We start from the raw sequence: 14,864 nt of genomic DNA on the forward strand, positions 1-14,864 counted from the left end.
CTTAGAACTTACATCGTGCTTTCTGAACATAAGAACTGCTCAATAAAGGCATCATTCATTCATCCACCCAGCATATAGTAACTCCTCTGGGCTGGCCATGTATCCTGGATTACCTAGAAGACTATTTTAGGGGGAACTTGCACAAGGCAAGCACTCACAAAGAGGTCTGAAGAAGCTGTACAAGGACACTCTCAAAGTCTCTCTGAAGAACCTTAGTATCAACTGTGAGACACAGAGATGCTGCACAGTACCACCCGCATCAAAGAAGGCTCTGTGCTCTATTGAGCAAAGCAGAATCTCAGTGGCACAAAGGAAACATGAGATGTGCAACTCAAGAGATATCTCAATCTCATACATTCAAATGGACTATTTGTGCCTGACCTGTGGCAGAGCCTTCTGAGCTCATACTGGACTGGTCAGCCACAATCTAATACACTGTACTTTGACCCCAACATTGAACAATAGATGAGATATACATAGCCAAGGTTTAAAAGGCATGTGTGCGTGTGTGTGTGTGTGTGTGTGTGTGTGTGTGTGCACACGCGCCTGCGCAGGAGGAGGAGCACTCATATGACATCATCTTGAAGACCATCATTCTAGTACCTGTCCAGAGGATGCTTCCAGTTTATTAACGTCTTTTCTAAAATAGGCCGCTACAATGAAACACAGTATCTAGATGAGGAAGTCATGCTGAAGTCCATGGGGGAAGGGGAGGGATAATGAAAAAAGTAAAGGGGCAAGTAACGAGCTATCAGAGCAACGGCTCACAAGGGGCCAACCTGAACTCACTTGGCATCAGCAGGGAAGGCAGCAGCTATAGTCCCCCCACTTCCTCCACCACAGTAAACTCAGCTAAAGCCCTTCCTAGTTTCTTTACTGAAATTCTACTACAATACTACCTGGACTTTGCAATGCATCTGCTGGTGCCTTTTCTATTGTTAAACTACCCCACATCTCTTTCCATTCTCCTTCCATCTTCTAGGGTTCACTGCAGGAGTCAAGTAATATCAGAACGAAGAGGGGAGAAAGCCATCACATTCAGCAGCTGAGATCACTGCTTACATTACAGTAACCTTGAGCTGATTCTGAAGGGTAACAATGCTGAAAGACAGATTGCCAAGGATTAAGAAGTGAGTGAATGGGTAGTGAAATAGAGGAAGCCCATGAAAAAGATTCTAAGAGTTTAGCACTACATAGGAGGGAGAGCTATAAAATAAGACCTTAATAGTGGCAGACACAAGCTAAAAGTACATTAAGGGTATGATAGACAGAAAGAACAAGTAGATAAGAGATTTTACTCTATTCTTTTAAAGTGGCTTAAAATCATATTAGCTTTTCTGACTTGAAAATCCTAAAGATCTTTTACAAGCTGCCAATGAGCAACTATCTCCCATCTCTGATTTGGGTTTTGTTTTTTAAATTTACTATAAGGTATATAAGGCTTTACATTTATCCCTAAGAAATTTCATCTTAAGAGATGTGACTCAAATCTCTAGCATGTCAACTCCCCTGATACTCTCATCCAATGTGTTCGCTCTCCCTTTCTCCCAGGTTTTGCCATCAGCAAATGTGATCATTATGCCATTTATGTAGTTATCCAAATTAATGACAAAATGTTCAACAGCACAGGGTCAATTACAAATCCTTGGAAACACTCCAAGTTACAATCCAACATTTAACTAGTTCTAAATAACACTGAAATGTATCTTAACCTATCCAAAACGTACACCTAAATGTACCTAAAATGTACCTAACCTCAACACTTGCCCAGCACACAAAGATAAGTGTTAAGAGGCTGTGAAATGCTCTGCAGAAATCAAGTCTATCAATACTGTGCAAAATCTTTCCCCTTTCACTCTAGCTAAATTAGACCCTTTGTTTTCACTCAAACAGAAACACATTTTTTGATTTCAGTCCCAAGGCCTTGACTCAGACCCTCAAGGTCCCTAATTCCACAGCTCTACCATCAAATGACATGTCTTAACATACATGTGTGTGTATGTAAGTAATCTGATTTGAACCTGTAACTATCTATAACAAGTAGGTTTAACTATTCTTCTACTGATGAGGAAAATGTGGCTGAGGGAGGTTGTCTTACTCATGATGACACCATCAGAATGTTTCCACCACAGCACTCTACCACTCTAAGATCCACAGACTAAAGCAATCCAAAGGTTTTGAACTGAACCTGATTCTACCTGGTTCTAAGTTCACAGAAATTTATCACTTAACTATCTGTCCTAATAGTTATCTTTTAAACTGCATATTTCAGACATGCTTCAAGAGACTGATAAACATGCTAGGAAATATCAGTTTGCTTTTTCCTATTCATAGTACTTCAGTTCTATTGTGTAAAACAACAAAAGGTCTTTCAGTCCAAATCATCTATTCCCAAGACATGACACTAGTTTATTAATATCACAGACATAAGAGACCTAGTGTCACCCTCTACTTATTATAAGATTAATATTAAATAACCTTATAAAGACGTAAAAGTGATCAGAAACGATTCCATAATTTAAAATATGTTCATAAATTTAATATGCCCTCAACCAACCAGTATACAGATACACTGAAATAAGTTTTTATAAAATTAATCACTAACCAAATTGTGCTCTGAATTCTAAGGAACTAAAACACCATTAAGTCATTTACTTACAGTTTGATTTTTTTCAACCTAGTAACTTAGGGGGCACTTACACACTCCTGCCAAAACCTGACTTGTAAAATTAGTAAGTAATGACCAGAGTCCTAAACTCACCAACTGTGTAACTATGCACTTGGCTGGCACTCATATATGTCTTTTACTGAAGACAAAGCACAGATTTTACTCCTATCACATTGTAAATTAAGAATTGTAAGAACCACACCAAATTTACTTAAGCAGTCCACTAAGCCAAACCTATTTCACAGACTCTCAAAGTTAGAGGAGACTCCGGAGGCCATCTGGTTCAACGTATACCCCCAATAGAATTTCCACTGCAACACACCTGATCAGCTGTCATCCAGTCTTTGTTTCAACTTTAATGAACAAAGATCCCAACCCCAATGACAAATGTGAACAAGACCAAACCTGTTTTCTAAAACACCACTGAGCACAAATGGAGTAGAATCACCAAAAAACCAAAACTCATCTACTTGAGTGCTATGCTTCCTGGTGATCTTTTATAGCCTGCCAGCTAACCTAATTTAAAATTAACAAACAATTTGAAGAAAAAAATTAATAAACAGTTCATAGGAGCAGAAAAAAGCTGGCATCCAGTGGGTAAGTGGCCTTGCTGCTGATACCTAGGTCTAGACTGTTTTCTGCTCACTGCTATGAAGGCTTAGGGATGTGGAAGACCTCGATGTGACATTACTAAATAGACATCAGTTTTAAAATACAGTCCTCCATAAACCTCTTATTTTTAAAGAGCTCACATCAAACACTCCCCCTCCCCCCACCTCTGATCTATCACAAGTAATGAGCCATGTAAGTACAGACCTGATTGGAGAGCTAAACCGAAGGGCATCCTTTCTGCTGAGCATGGCAGTACATAACACAACACCCTATGAACCAACAGCAGGAGCTACCTGACAGGATGTAGAAGAAAGGTAGCATCTCAGAAAACTGATTTCTTTTAAAATCCCAGAAATATAAACGAAATATTCAAAACAGTCTAAAATTACAATATAAGAACTGTACTTAAATCACCCTCCTCCCTCACCTCCCCATCCCACTAGTACACTCTAGCCTCCTGTCGTTTGTTTCAGGGTTGTCCAATCTGGGAAAAGGCAGACCCTTACTTACCGGACCCACCCAATGAGCCCAATAGAGTGAACAGAACGTTGGCCTTGGCACATAAAATTCATGGTTGGGACCTGGCGCTACTACTTACTAGTAAAACTATCATGGGCAGGTCATTCAACTTTTCTGAGCCTTAGTTTTCTCATCTGAAAAATGGGGAAGACAACATTTCACCTAATTTCCAAAAGAAGGAAAGCTCTTTGCAAACTACAAAGCACCACACAAATTAGAATTCTTTAATCAGGGTATTACATGAGGGAAAGGGATAAAATGACTTTCTAGGCTAGAATGTACACCTGCCTTCACTGCCAGGACTTTGGAGATCATCTAGTCCAACTGGAAAGGCAGGGCATTGTGGGTGTGGAGTACTGCAGTTGCACTGAAATGATTACTTTTTTGCCCTAACAAGGATAACTCTTGGCTGGGGAAGGATATATTCATAAATGAAGGCGATACATGTCAATCATAATGATTTTTTAGAAAAACTGTAGTATTTCAGAGCAGAATGGGTACTTCAGGTCATCTAACAACCTCACAGCCAAGCAAAAATCCCCTCTACCCCATAACCTTCAAATGATCATCTAGCCTTTGACTGAAGACTTTCAGGGGAGCCAGACCCATGTCCCATCTAGACAGCTGTAATTATGCAGCTTTTCTTACTCATAAATTCCACACTTTGCAATTTCCACCCACTGCTATTGGTTCTGCTTTTGAGGCTAAGCAAATAAAAGCCAACTCTGCTTTCACATGAGAGTTCTTCAAAGACTTGAAGATAGCAACCCTATTCCTCTATGCTTCTCTTTTCCCAGCTCTGAGTTAACAAGCCCAGTTCCTTCAACCAAAGATGCCTACATGGCATGAACTTAAGACCCTTCAATACAGGTTTTTTTCTGCTCTGGAAACTTTCCAACTTATCAATGTCCTTTTAAAAGTGTGGTTTCCAAACCCAAACACAACACTCTGGAAGTGGTCTGCCCAGGGCAGAGGACAGGGGGTCTCTATTGCCTCCTTAGTCCAGGAAACTCCATCTCTCTCAAGATAGCCAGTCAAAGATGGATTTCTTGGCCACCCTACAGCACCAGTACTAGTAGCCCTATCTCAAAAGGAAATAAGATTAAACTAACAGGACTTATTCTTGATGAAGTCATGCTGGCTCTTTGTGATCAATGAGTATTTTCCCCTATGTTCAATAACTATCCTTATAAATAATTCTAATTCATTCTAGAATTTTTCTAGGAACCAGTCACCCTTATGGGCCTCAAGTCTCCACACTCCACTCTCTTTTTTATGAAAAATCGGAACATTGCTCTTATCCAATCCTGAAATACCACCACAATACACAATCATCTTTCAAAGACAGCTGATAATTAATGGCTCACCAATTAATGCCAGTTCCTTGGAATAAAGTTCACCTACTACCTCCTGATCAATAAGCATTTAAATGTTTCCTATGTATGTGCTGGCAGCATAGTGGACAGTGTACTGGGACAGGAGTCAGGTAGATTCTTCCTGAGTTCAAATCTAGCCTCAGACACTTACTAGCAATGGGACCCTGGATAAATCATTTAGCCCAGTTTGCCTCAGTTTCCTCACCTGTAAAATGTACTGGAGAAGGAATGGCAAACCACTCCACCATCTGCCAAGAAAACCCCAAATGGGGTCGCGAAGAGTCAGATATGATTAAACAACAAAACAACAATCGTACGTGCCAGGCACTGTGTTAAGAGCTAGAGACATAAAAGAAAAGAAAAAAAAGCCTCTTCCAAAGGGTGAGGTTTAAGCTGAGTCTTCACAAAGGCCAGGGAAGCCAAGTAGTAAGGAGGGAGAACATTCCAGGCCTGGGGAATAGAGAATAAAAAGGCATAGAATCAGGATGTTTACTGCTGCATTCTAGAAACAATAATAAGCAGGCTGACTGTTGCTGGATCACAGGGATAGAAGGGAGTCAAGTTTAAGAAGATGGGAAAGGGATGAAGGAGAAACATTGTAAAGGCCTTTAAATGCTAACCAGAGGATTTTCTATAGGATGCTGGCAAGTACAGGAAGCCATTGGGGTTTACTAAAAGTACATGGGGGACCTATAATTTTAGAAATTTCTGCATGACTATGTCCTGCTTTTGTATTCATCCCTAACAATCTGACCTTACCTCCCTGTTCTGAATGTCTTTTAAAAATTAAAATTAGTCCAGGCAGCTAGGTGGTGCAGTGGATATAGCACCAGCCCTGAAGTCATGAGGACTGAGTTCAAATCCGGCATCAGACACATAACACTTACTAGCTGTGTGAGCCTGGGCAAGTTGCCCATTGCCTAGCGCCCCCCCCCAAAAAAATTAAAATTAGCTGGTACGTACACACCAATGTCTTCAGACTTGGCAGTAGACAGGGCCCAAAATTAAAACAGGCTCTAAACTTTAGCCTGCAGATAGGTAAGGCTAGAGACAGACTGACCATGGCTGACTGGGTGGGTCACATGACAAACAGGAGCATGCACGGTGGCAACCCTCCATTTCTCAGAGCCTGCTTAAAGAAATCCTTTGGCAGGCCTTATGTTGTGCAGGTCTGTTTTAGGCCATCATTTTCCATCTTTAAGCAAGATTTCTGTACAGTTATTTTTGAAGACTTGTCTTAAAATGCATCACGTTTCAAAAAGTTTCTTCTTCCAGAAAAAAAAGTAATATTCTCTCTATTACAGGAGAGGTACCCCTATCACCAACTGTGGCCAAATTCTTCTCCATTTTTTAAGAGATGACTTACAGAAAATCTCCACACAACCGAAAACACTTGAAGGTTGGAACTTAACATCCAATTTGAAGAGAAAATAATTTTTACTGACCCATTTTCTGGTTTTGCATTGGTATTATTCAGTTGTTTCCATCATGTCTGATTCTTTGTGACCCCATTTGGGGTTTTCTTGGCAAAGATACTGGAGTAGTTTGCCATTTTCTCCTCCAGCTCATTTTACATATGACGAACTGAGGCAAACAGGGTTAAATGATTGCCAGGGTCACACAGTTAGTAACTGAGGCAGTATTTGAACTCATATGAGGATGAGTTCCCGATTCCAAGCCCAGCGCTCTATCCGCTTCACCACATTATCAGTGTCTAAATCTTTTTTTTTTCTTTTAAATTTTTAGGCAATTGGGGTTAAGCGACTTGCCCAGGGTCACACAGCTAGTAAGCGTCAAGTGTTTGGTCTAAGGCCACATTTGAACTCAGATCCTCCTGACTTCAGGGCCCATGTTCTACCCACTGCGACACCCAGCTGCCCCTAGTGTCTAAATCTTAAAACTATTTTTAATTTCTAAAGAACTTTCATTTTTCTTGTTTTTCAGAATGAAAAGTTCTTGACATTTCAAAAATGCAAAATCATTCAAAATCCAACTACTTATAAGTTACAATACAAAATCTACCCTCACACAGTTGAAGTAACAAATACAAACTTTAATTCCTCTTTTAACCAACCCAGAAAAGAAATCACAAACTCTCTCCTATTAAGATTTCATTATACTATGCCACAATGCAAAACTGAATTACTCTGGTAAAGCAAAACTAATTAAAAATTTTTTTTTCTCCTCTAAGTATCAGTCCTTTTATTGGACAATTTAGTATTATATAGTTTCATTCAGCCTATTTTTACTGTGCCTTTAAGGTATAAAATTCAGGTCTTGATGCAGGTGCCATAAATATAAAGATCATAATATAGCTTGGTCTTTTAAAGGCTTGCCTTTCACTCTTTAGAGGACTGGCTACTGTGCAAAAGCAACACTGAGCTATTTATGGAAAAACCGCTGCAGACAAGATAGTCAGAATCTCCAAAGATGGAATCACATTGAAAGCAAGCAGTATGTATGTGAAGCTACAACATTAGAATATCTCACTTTGTAAATGACAGAACTTGGGTAATGGCTTATTTATACATTTTAAAACTATAAACAAAAACTAGAAAATAACTCCCGTATCAAGACACAATTTTAAGATTTGATTTAAAATTCTTTTCACCTACAGACTAAGAAGTGACTAGGGTATAACATCAAGGTTATCCTAAAGAAAGAGTGGCAAAGGGGAAAAGAAGGAGCCGTGAAAGAGAGGGGAAAGGGAAACAGAAACGGGATGGGGGAAAACCATGAAAGGGGAGACAAGAGAACACTAGCTAGCTGGAAAGAAAGGCGCTTGAAGGTCACAAATATAACTTGAACTAGACTTGTTTCCTAACAAGTCAGAAAGCTATGGATGATTTCTAATTTGTTTATCAACTTATTTGGAAAAAAAACAAGACTATAAGCAACTGATGAAACAGAAAACATCCATTTCATATGCCCCCAACAACTTACAATTTTCAACTAAGCACAAAATAACATGATTCATTTGATCTCTTTATGAAGAGTTAGAGCTAACACCAAAATAATGCACTTCTAACAACTTTTTTCCATAGTAACTTAACTCACAGAGATGTCACCAGATATAAGGAACATCACATTTTGCAAATATAAGCAAAGAAAATGTCACAACACTGAGAATTAAACAGTACACTTTCTGAAACTTGAAAGACTTTCAAAACATGACAGATTAACTAAGGCCTAATATCACTTTTCTTTCACTACTCAACAGTATGCCGTTAAGTAACATGGCAGCTCAGTGGCTATTGCAATCCGGGAGGCCAGAGTTACAGGCCTAGGAAAGTCACTTAATCTCTTGGAAGCTGGGCAGAGGTAGTTAGAGGGCTTCACAGTACCTACAGTGCTCAGTCTGGAATCAGGAAGATCCCAGTTCAAATCCAGCCTTACTTACTAGCTGGCTGACCCTGGGCAGGTTACTTAACCTCCTTTTGCTCCAGTTTCTTCAACCATAAAATGGGGATAACACCACCACTTACCTCACAGAGTGGTTGTGAAGATCAAATGATACATCTGAAAAGCATTTAGCACACCGCCACACAAATGCTTCTCCCATTCCCTTCCCTTCTCTTTGTACCCTCAATTTACTCACAAGGAAAACAAGGCTAATTAACAGCACCTACCTCTCTCAGGGTTATTGTGGGGATCAAATGAGAGAATATATACATAAAGAGCATTCTGCAAACCTTAAAGTACTCAATGTGAGCTATCATCATCATCATCATCTTGGTCTACAGTAAAAAGACCTGACCACTCACTTTACCAAGAGTCAAGAGCCCAAGTTTCTAATGCCATACTCTCCTCCTCCCCACTGCGAATCTTGGACCATGGGGCCCTATGTCCTGATTGGTGGCTGCTTCATGCAGGCCATCTTTTCTGGAAAACCTCAGCTCCCATGTTTCACTTCATTAAGCGTAGGTTCACTAAAAAAGTCACATACTTTTTCTGATTAGAGTTATTGGATGTAATGGTAAAGGAAATGCTTAGGATAAGCTAATCTTAATTTCAGCAAGGCTTTTGACAAAGTTTCTTAAAACAGCCTCTGAATGAGAACGATGAAGAAAGAGGCTACCGATAATATAGCAGGGTGGCTTTTTAACTGGCTGTGAGGTACAGTCATCAGGAAGCACACACTGGCTATGGGAGTAGGGCAAGGCTCTTCACACCACCAGAGCCCCAGGCAGTTCTCAAGTCCAGGTGCTGATCCACAGGGGGAGAAGAAGAATCTATACCTGGACATCCCTGCATGGGTCCAGAGCAAAAACATCTACTGGCCCAACTCTGGGCTAAAGTCCATAATCACATGATGTTTAATAGATCTTCACTGGAATGCTACAGGGTCAGGCCTTAGGTCTCACTTAATCAATGACTTTAGCAACACTTTAGAGAGGGTATATTTATTATATCTCACCCTGGTCAACACCTTAGGTTCTCACCCTAGTCAATAATTTTAGCAACACTTTACAGAGGGCATATTGAACTCAGGTCCAGACAATACAGCAATAAATGCTTTGGTGATTTGCCTGTGGTCATAGAGCTGGTAATGATCAAAGGCAGGATTTGAACCCAGATTTTTCCTGTCTTGAAGTCAAGTGTTCTTCCTACCACACCATGCAGTCTCTCAAAATGATCTTAGCAGATTAGAAAAAGTCCCAAACCAACAAAATGGATATTTATTCATGTTAATTTTAAGCACTATATTCACTTCTTTTTTCAATCACCTGAACAAGCAGAAGGCGGGAGAAACCTACTAAACAACAGTTTGTATAGAAAAGACCAGAGTGTTTTATTGCTCAAAAGCTCAATATGCCAATAGTGTGACAATGTACCTTAAAAAAAACTAATGCAACTTCAGAAGAATAGTTTCCCAATCAACGGAGCTAACAACCCCAGTACATTCAGCTAATCTGACCACACCTAAGATAGCATGATCAGTTCTGGGCACCAACTGTAAAAGGGGCATGGGCAAATCAGAACGTGTCCCTTTAGCATAGGAAGGGGACTTTTAATCTTGCCTCATGAAAATCAGTTGAAAGAATTGAAGTGTTTGGGACAGATAAGAGACGAGTGAGGATGACTGATGGCCTCAAATATCTGAAGGGCTGTCGTCTGGAAAAATTAAGCCTTACTCCGCTTGGTTAAAGGAGAGGAAAAAAGCAAGACTAGTTCATGTCGAGAACTTTCTAACAATCAGCATGCTCCCTTGTCACTGGAGGTGGGTCTGAACTCAGGCAGAATGACATCACTGTCCTGCTCCTCCCTCTACACTGTCTCGAGTACAATGTAAACCTTCCTGTAGCCTAACATTCCCACACCTTCCAAAAGCCTGTCCCAGCCTGCCTTGGTAACCTTATTCTTCATGTTCTCCTCTCCAAACCCAGCCCACTCCTGCAGGCCCCCAGGAGCATTCCCTGGACATCTGTCTTGCTGAGCTCCCAATGCATTTTTGTGACACTGACGCAGAAAAGGAAGTGGCTGAAAGAAGAGTTAAAGCCACACCCACAATCAGAAATAAACAAAGGCAATCCCAAAGAAGCAGGAGATCACATAATTTGATAAATCACAAAAATAATGGTTTACAAGATTTCTACAAATTATATTTATAACCTAAATACACCTACGGAAAGACGCTTACAGATTAGTTCAATTTAGGAACATACAAATGTTACTGTTGTACAATTCATCTGACAGAGCTGCAGCTGCTGCTTAATCACAAGGGTGAAGAAAATCAAGAGTCTCCAAGTAGGATCTTAAGCTCAGCACCAGAAGCACTGGCTTTTTCGGGCCATTGAGTCAACAACCTTGTGTTACACATGACCATCAGTGACAGAGCTGCCATTCCATTCCAAACAGTCTTCCAATCCAGGCCTGTGACTGGTCAATACTCTCTTCCTCTTCTTTTCCAGCTCTAAGATCATCTAGCCCCTTTTTTACTTTGCTCCCCACCCCCTTTATTCTGCCCTTTGAACTTCTCCTATTAACACAACTTTCCTTTTCCAACTGCTGGTGTACCCCTCCCCCCTCCAAAAAAACTCCCTTTCTATCATCATACCCTGGAGGCAGCAGGGTAGAGTGAGTGGCCACAGAGCTGGCCTCAAGGCCAGGAAAACCTCAGACATCTATGAGCTTTAGGATACCCATGGGCAGGGTTTTTCACTCTAAACTTTTTAAGTTGCAAAGAAGGTGAGTAGGAGTTTGCTCATCAGCTAGGTTTCCCCATACCGATGAAATTACAGGCCTACTCTCTATTACAAGGTACTTATATATGGATATTTGTTCCTCCCAAAAGAATGTGAGCTCCATGCAGACAGGGACTGTTTCATGTCTGTTTCTGTATCTCTGTTTCTCCATCACCTAGCACATGGCAATTAAGAAATACTTGCTCAAAAGATCCAAGACAACTCCAAACGACTCATGATGGAAAATGCTGTCCACATCCAGAAAGAGAACTATGGAATCTGAATGCAGATCGAGGCATATTATTTGCTCTTTTTTTTTCCTTTTTTTTTTGTTGTTGGTTTCTTCTCTCATGGTTTCTCCCAGTGGTTCTAATTCTTCTTCATAACAGGAAGGTTCAATATGAATGTATATATAGAGCCTATATCAGATTGCATGCCATCTTGGGGTGGGAGGAGGGGAGAGACGGGGAGAAAATCTGGAGCTCAAAATTTCATGGAAGTGAATACTGAAAACTAAAAATAGATAAATTTTAAAAAATTAAAAATGAAAAGAAATACTTGCTGACTGATTGACTCACTCAACTTCTTGTACTCACAGAAATTTAGCTCCCCCAGAAGGAACAGTAGGCATATAACCCCTTGCCCCTCTGTGGGCCCTGCAGACCCTCTCTATGGCACCAAAGCTCAGTGAGTTCTCTTCTCTTGAGGTTCAAGCAGTTTCTGGATCACCCCACTGGGATCCTGCTTCCCAGGTCACAGCTTTGGAAATTCATCTCTGACCACAACCTCCCATCTTTGCACAGAATCCCAAAATTAGAACCAAAAAGGCCTCACAACTTCCAGCACAAGTCTTCACTTTCCAGGGGAGGAAACAGAACTCTCAGGAGGTGACAGGACTTGCCAGAGAGCATGAAGGTAAGAGCAAGAGCCAGAGGCAGGCGAGAATCCAGGTCCTCTGAGAAGCAGGGACCTTTTCAACACTGTGCTTTTCCACTTCTCCTTGGATACCTTACTCTTAAAACTATTCTTTGTCCTTCTCCTGACCTCCTGTCATTTCCACATCCTCCCTGTTCTCCCAAGTTTTGTCCATCACCCTGCTCTGGCCTTACTTTCATCCCTGTGAGTTCACAAGCTGTCCTTCATGCCCAATCCCCTTCCATCTCCTATTACCATTCGGGCTTTGCAAAGGATGCAAGCAGAAAGGCTGGCTGGCCATTCCCTCCTCCCATCTTCCTCAAATGCTTCAATGTGCTTGGATCCACTATAAATTTGTCATCTAGGTTACCTTAGTGTCAGCTGGGCCTTCACTGATGAAATATTTCCCCTGAGTAACTATTATACTGCTCAGTGGAAGCTTAAACTTTCTCTTCTTAAAGCCCAGAGTACCTCTCTTTCCATCATCCTTAGCTCCAGTCCATAATGATGATAATGATGAGATGGGCCTTGTCTTAGCCTTCATCTATCTCTGCAGGTCCCCACAGCCTAACTTACAACCCATCCTCCCCATGCCAACATATTCTCTCCCTCATCTTCAAATGTCTCCTCTACTGGTTCACTCTCCCAACAAACATACCCAAAGCTTTTGCTGTTGTTTGGTCATTTTTCAATTGCGCTCAGTTCTTTTTGACTCCATTTGGGGTTTTCTTGGCAAAGACACTGGAATGGTTTGCCATTTCTTTTTCCAGCTCATTTTGCAGATGAGGAAACTGAGGCAAACAGGGCAAAATGACTTGCCCAGGGTCACACAGCTACTAAGTGTCTGAGACTGAATTTGAACTCAGGTCCTCCTGACTCCCAGCCCATCACTCTATCCACTGCAACACCTAGCAAGGCTACATTCTCTTAAAAATCTTCACTTGACCATATTATACCTCCCAACTATCACCAAATCTCTCTCCTGCTTCTCACAGCCAAAATCATTTAAAAAAGGAAAAAAAAAACCACCAGCAATCTATACTCACTGTCTCTATTTATTCCCCTCCCAAGCATTTCTTAATTCTCTGCTGCCTGGTTCTAATCCCACCACATGATAAATTCTGTCCTCTATTTCCAATCACCTTTTCACTTCTTAGTCCTCATCCTTCTTTTACTCTCTGCAATTCCTGGACACAATTTCCTCCCTTTCCTTTTCTTTTTTTCCACTCTGAATCTAAGAAATAAAACAAGCATTTCCATAACAAACTAGAAGAGAAAAAAAGAGGATGTACACATGAAACTGAAAATCTATTATGTATGGTATGCTTTCCCTTTTAAATATATAATAAAGTTATCACATGACTTCTCTTCCCCTGTCTACCAACAGACACAAAACCACTTTCTTCACTTTCAAGACACTGTTCTCCTCAACCAAGTGCTGCCCCCCAAGTCTAAGTGTACTTGGGGCTTTGGACCAGGTCTTCTCTCTCTATGTGACTTTATCCGCTCTCTACACTAAAGACTCCACAATCTGCACATGTAATCACACTTTGTCTCAAACTCCAGTTTTCAATCACCACCTAAGGGCTATACACCTTTATCATCTCAAATTCAAAATCCAAAATGGAACTCAGTATCTTTTCCCCAAACCTGTCCCTTTGCCTAAACTTCCCCATGTATCTAGAACCAGTCAATCAGGTTCCCAAATCAATCCTCTTTACTGTTCCATACTCTACATATTCAAACAGTTATCAGTATTATCCTCCTATCTCAAGTATCTCTCTGATCCAGCAATCTCTCCTCTGTATTCACAAAGCCACAACAGTTCAGTACTTCTGCACCTCTAAGACTCCTAATTGGTCTGTATGCCTCCAATCTATCCTCTACACAACTGCTAAAATAACCTTTCTAAAACAAACAAACCTGGCCAAGTTGCTTTCCTACTGGAGAAGGTTCAGTGATGGTATAATCTTTCTGTAAAATAATTTGGAATTATACTCCAAAAGTCACTAACTATACCTTTGACCCAGTAATACTGCTATTAGGCATAATTCCCAATAAAGTCAGACAGAAAAGGACACATACTTTTTTTTTAAATCCAGTCCTTTCTGTTATAGCATGGCAAAGAAGAAAAATTCAGAGAAACTAGGGCAGATCTCCATGAATTGAAAGAGTGAAATCAGTAAGCCAGAGAACAATTTAAAGGATTATTTAAAGGAAAATAACTTTGAAAGAATTTGTAATCCTGATCACTTCACTGACCAATGATGATTTCGGCAGACTGATAAGGAAGCCTACCTTCCACCTCTTGACAGCGTAATAATGGAGTAGGGGGGCATAATGAAACAAACGTTTTCAAACACAGCCAACGATTTGCTTTGCTCGACTTTATATATTTGCTAGAGGGAGGGGAAAGAAGACACAGTGGGAAGCGAGAGATGCAAAGCAAAAGAAAAGAGCTATCGATAAAACTGAAAAAAAAAGTTTTAAGAGAGACAAAGTAAACAGGGTTCTCTTTGTTAGCAGTGATTAAACTTAGTACGCACTTTGAAAAACTGCAAAGCCAAGTTCACAGTTTCACAATACAAC

General features: G+C 40.5%; 1 protein-coding gene across 2 annotated transcripts in view; it reads right to left on the reverse strand.

The window, feature by feature from the left end:
• Nucleotides 1-14,864, reverse strand: part of PPP2R2A (protein phosphatase 2 regulatory subunit Balpha) — a 97,616-nt gene that overhangs the window by 64,752 nt on the left and 18,000 nt on the right. Inside the window, exon 1 of one of the 2 annotated variants that reach the window (XM_021007726.2) lies at nucleotides 3,485-3,573. The exons of the other annotated variant lie outside the window; for it this stretch is intronic. Within the exon in view, the coding sequence (XP_020863385.1) occupies nucleotides 3,485-3,512 (28 nt within the window). The 5' untranslated portion in view covers nucleotides 3,513-3,573. Of the gene's footprint in view, nucleotides 1-3,484; nucleotides 3,574-14,864 lie in introns of those variants that run through there. 2 annotated transcript variants of the gene reach the window in all.

This window comes from Phascolarctos cinereus, unplaced genomic scaffold (genome assembly GCF_003287225.1).
Source record: "Phascolarctos cinereus isolate Bilbo 61053 unplaced genomic scaffold, phaCin_HiC Scaffold_2;HRSCAF=192, whole genome shotgun sequence".
NCBI lineage: Eukaryota > Metazoa > Chordata > Mammalia > Diprotodontia > Phascolarctidae > Phascolarctos > Phascolarctos cinereus.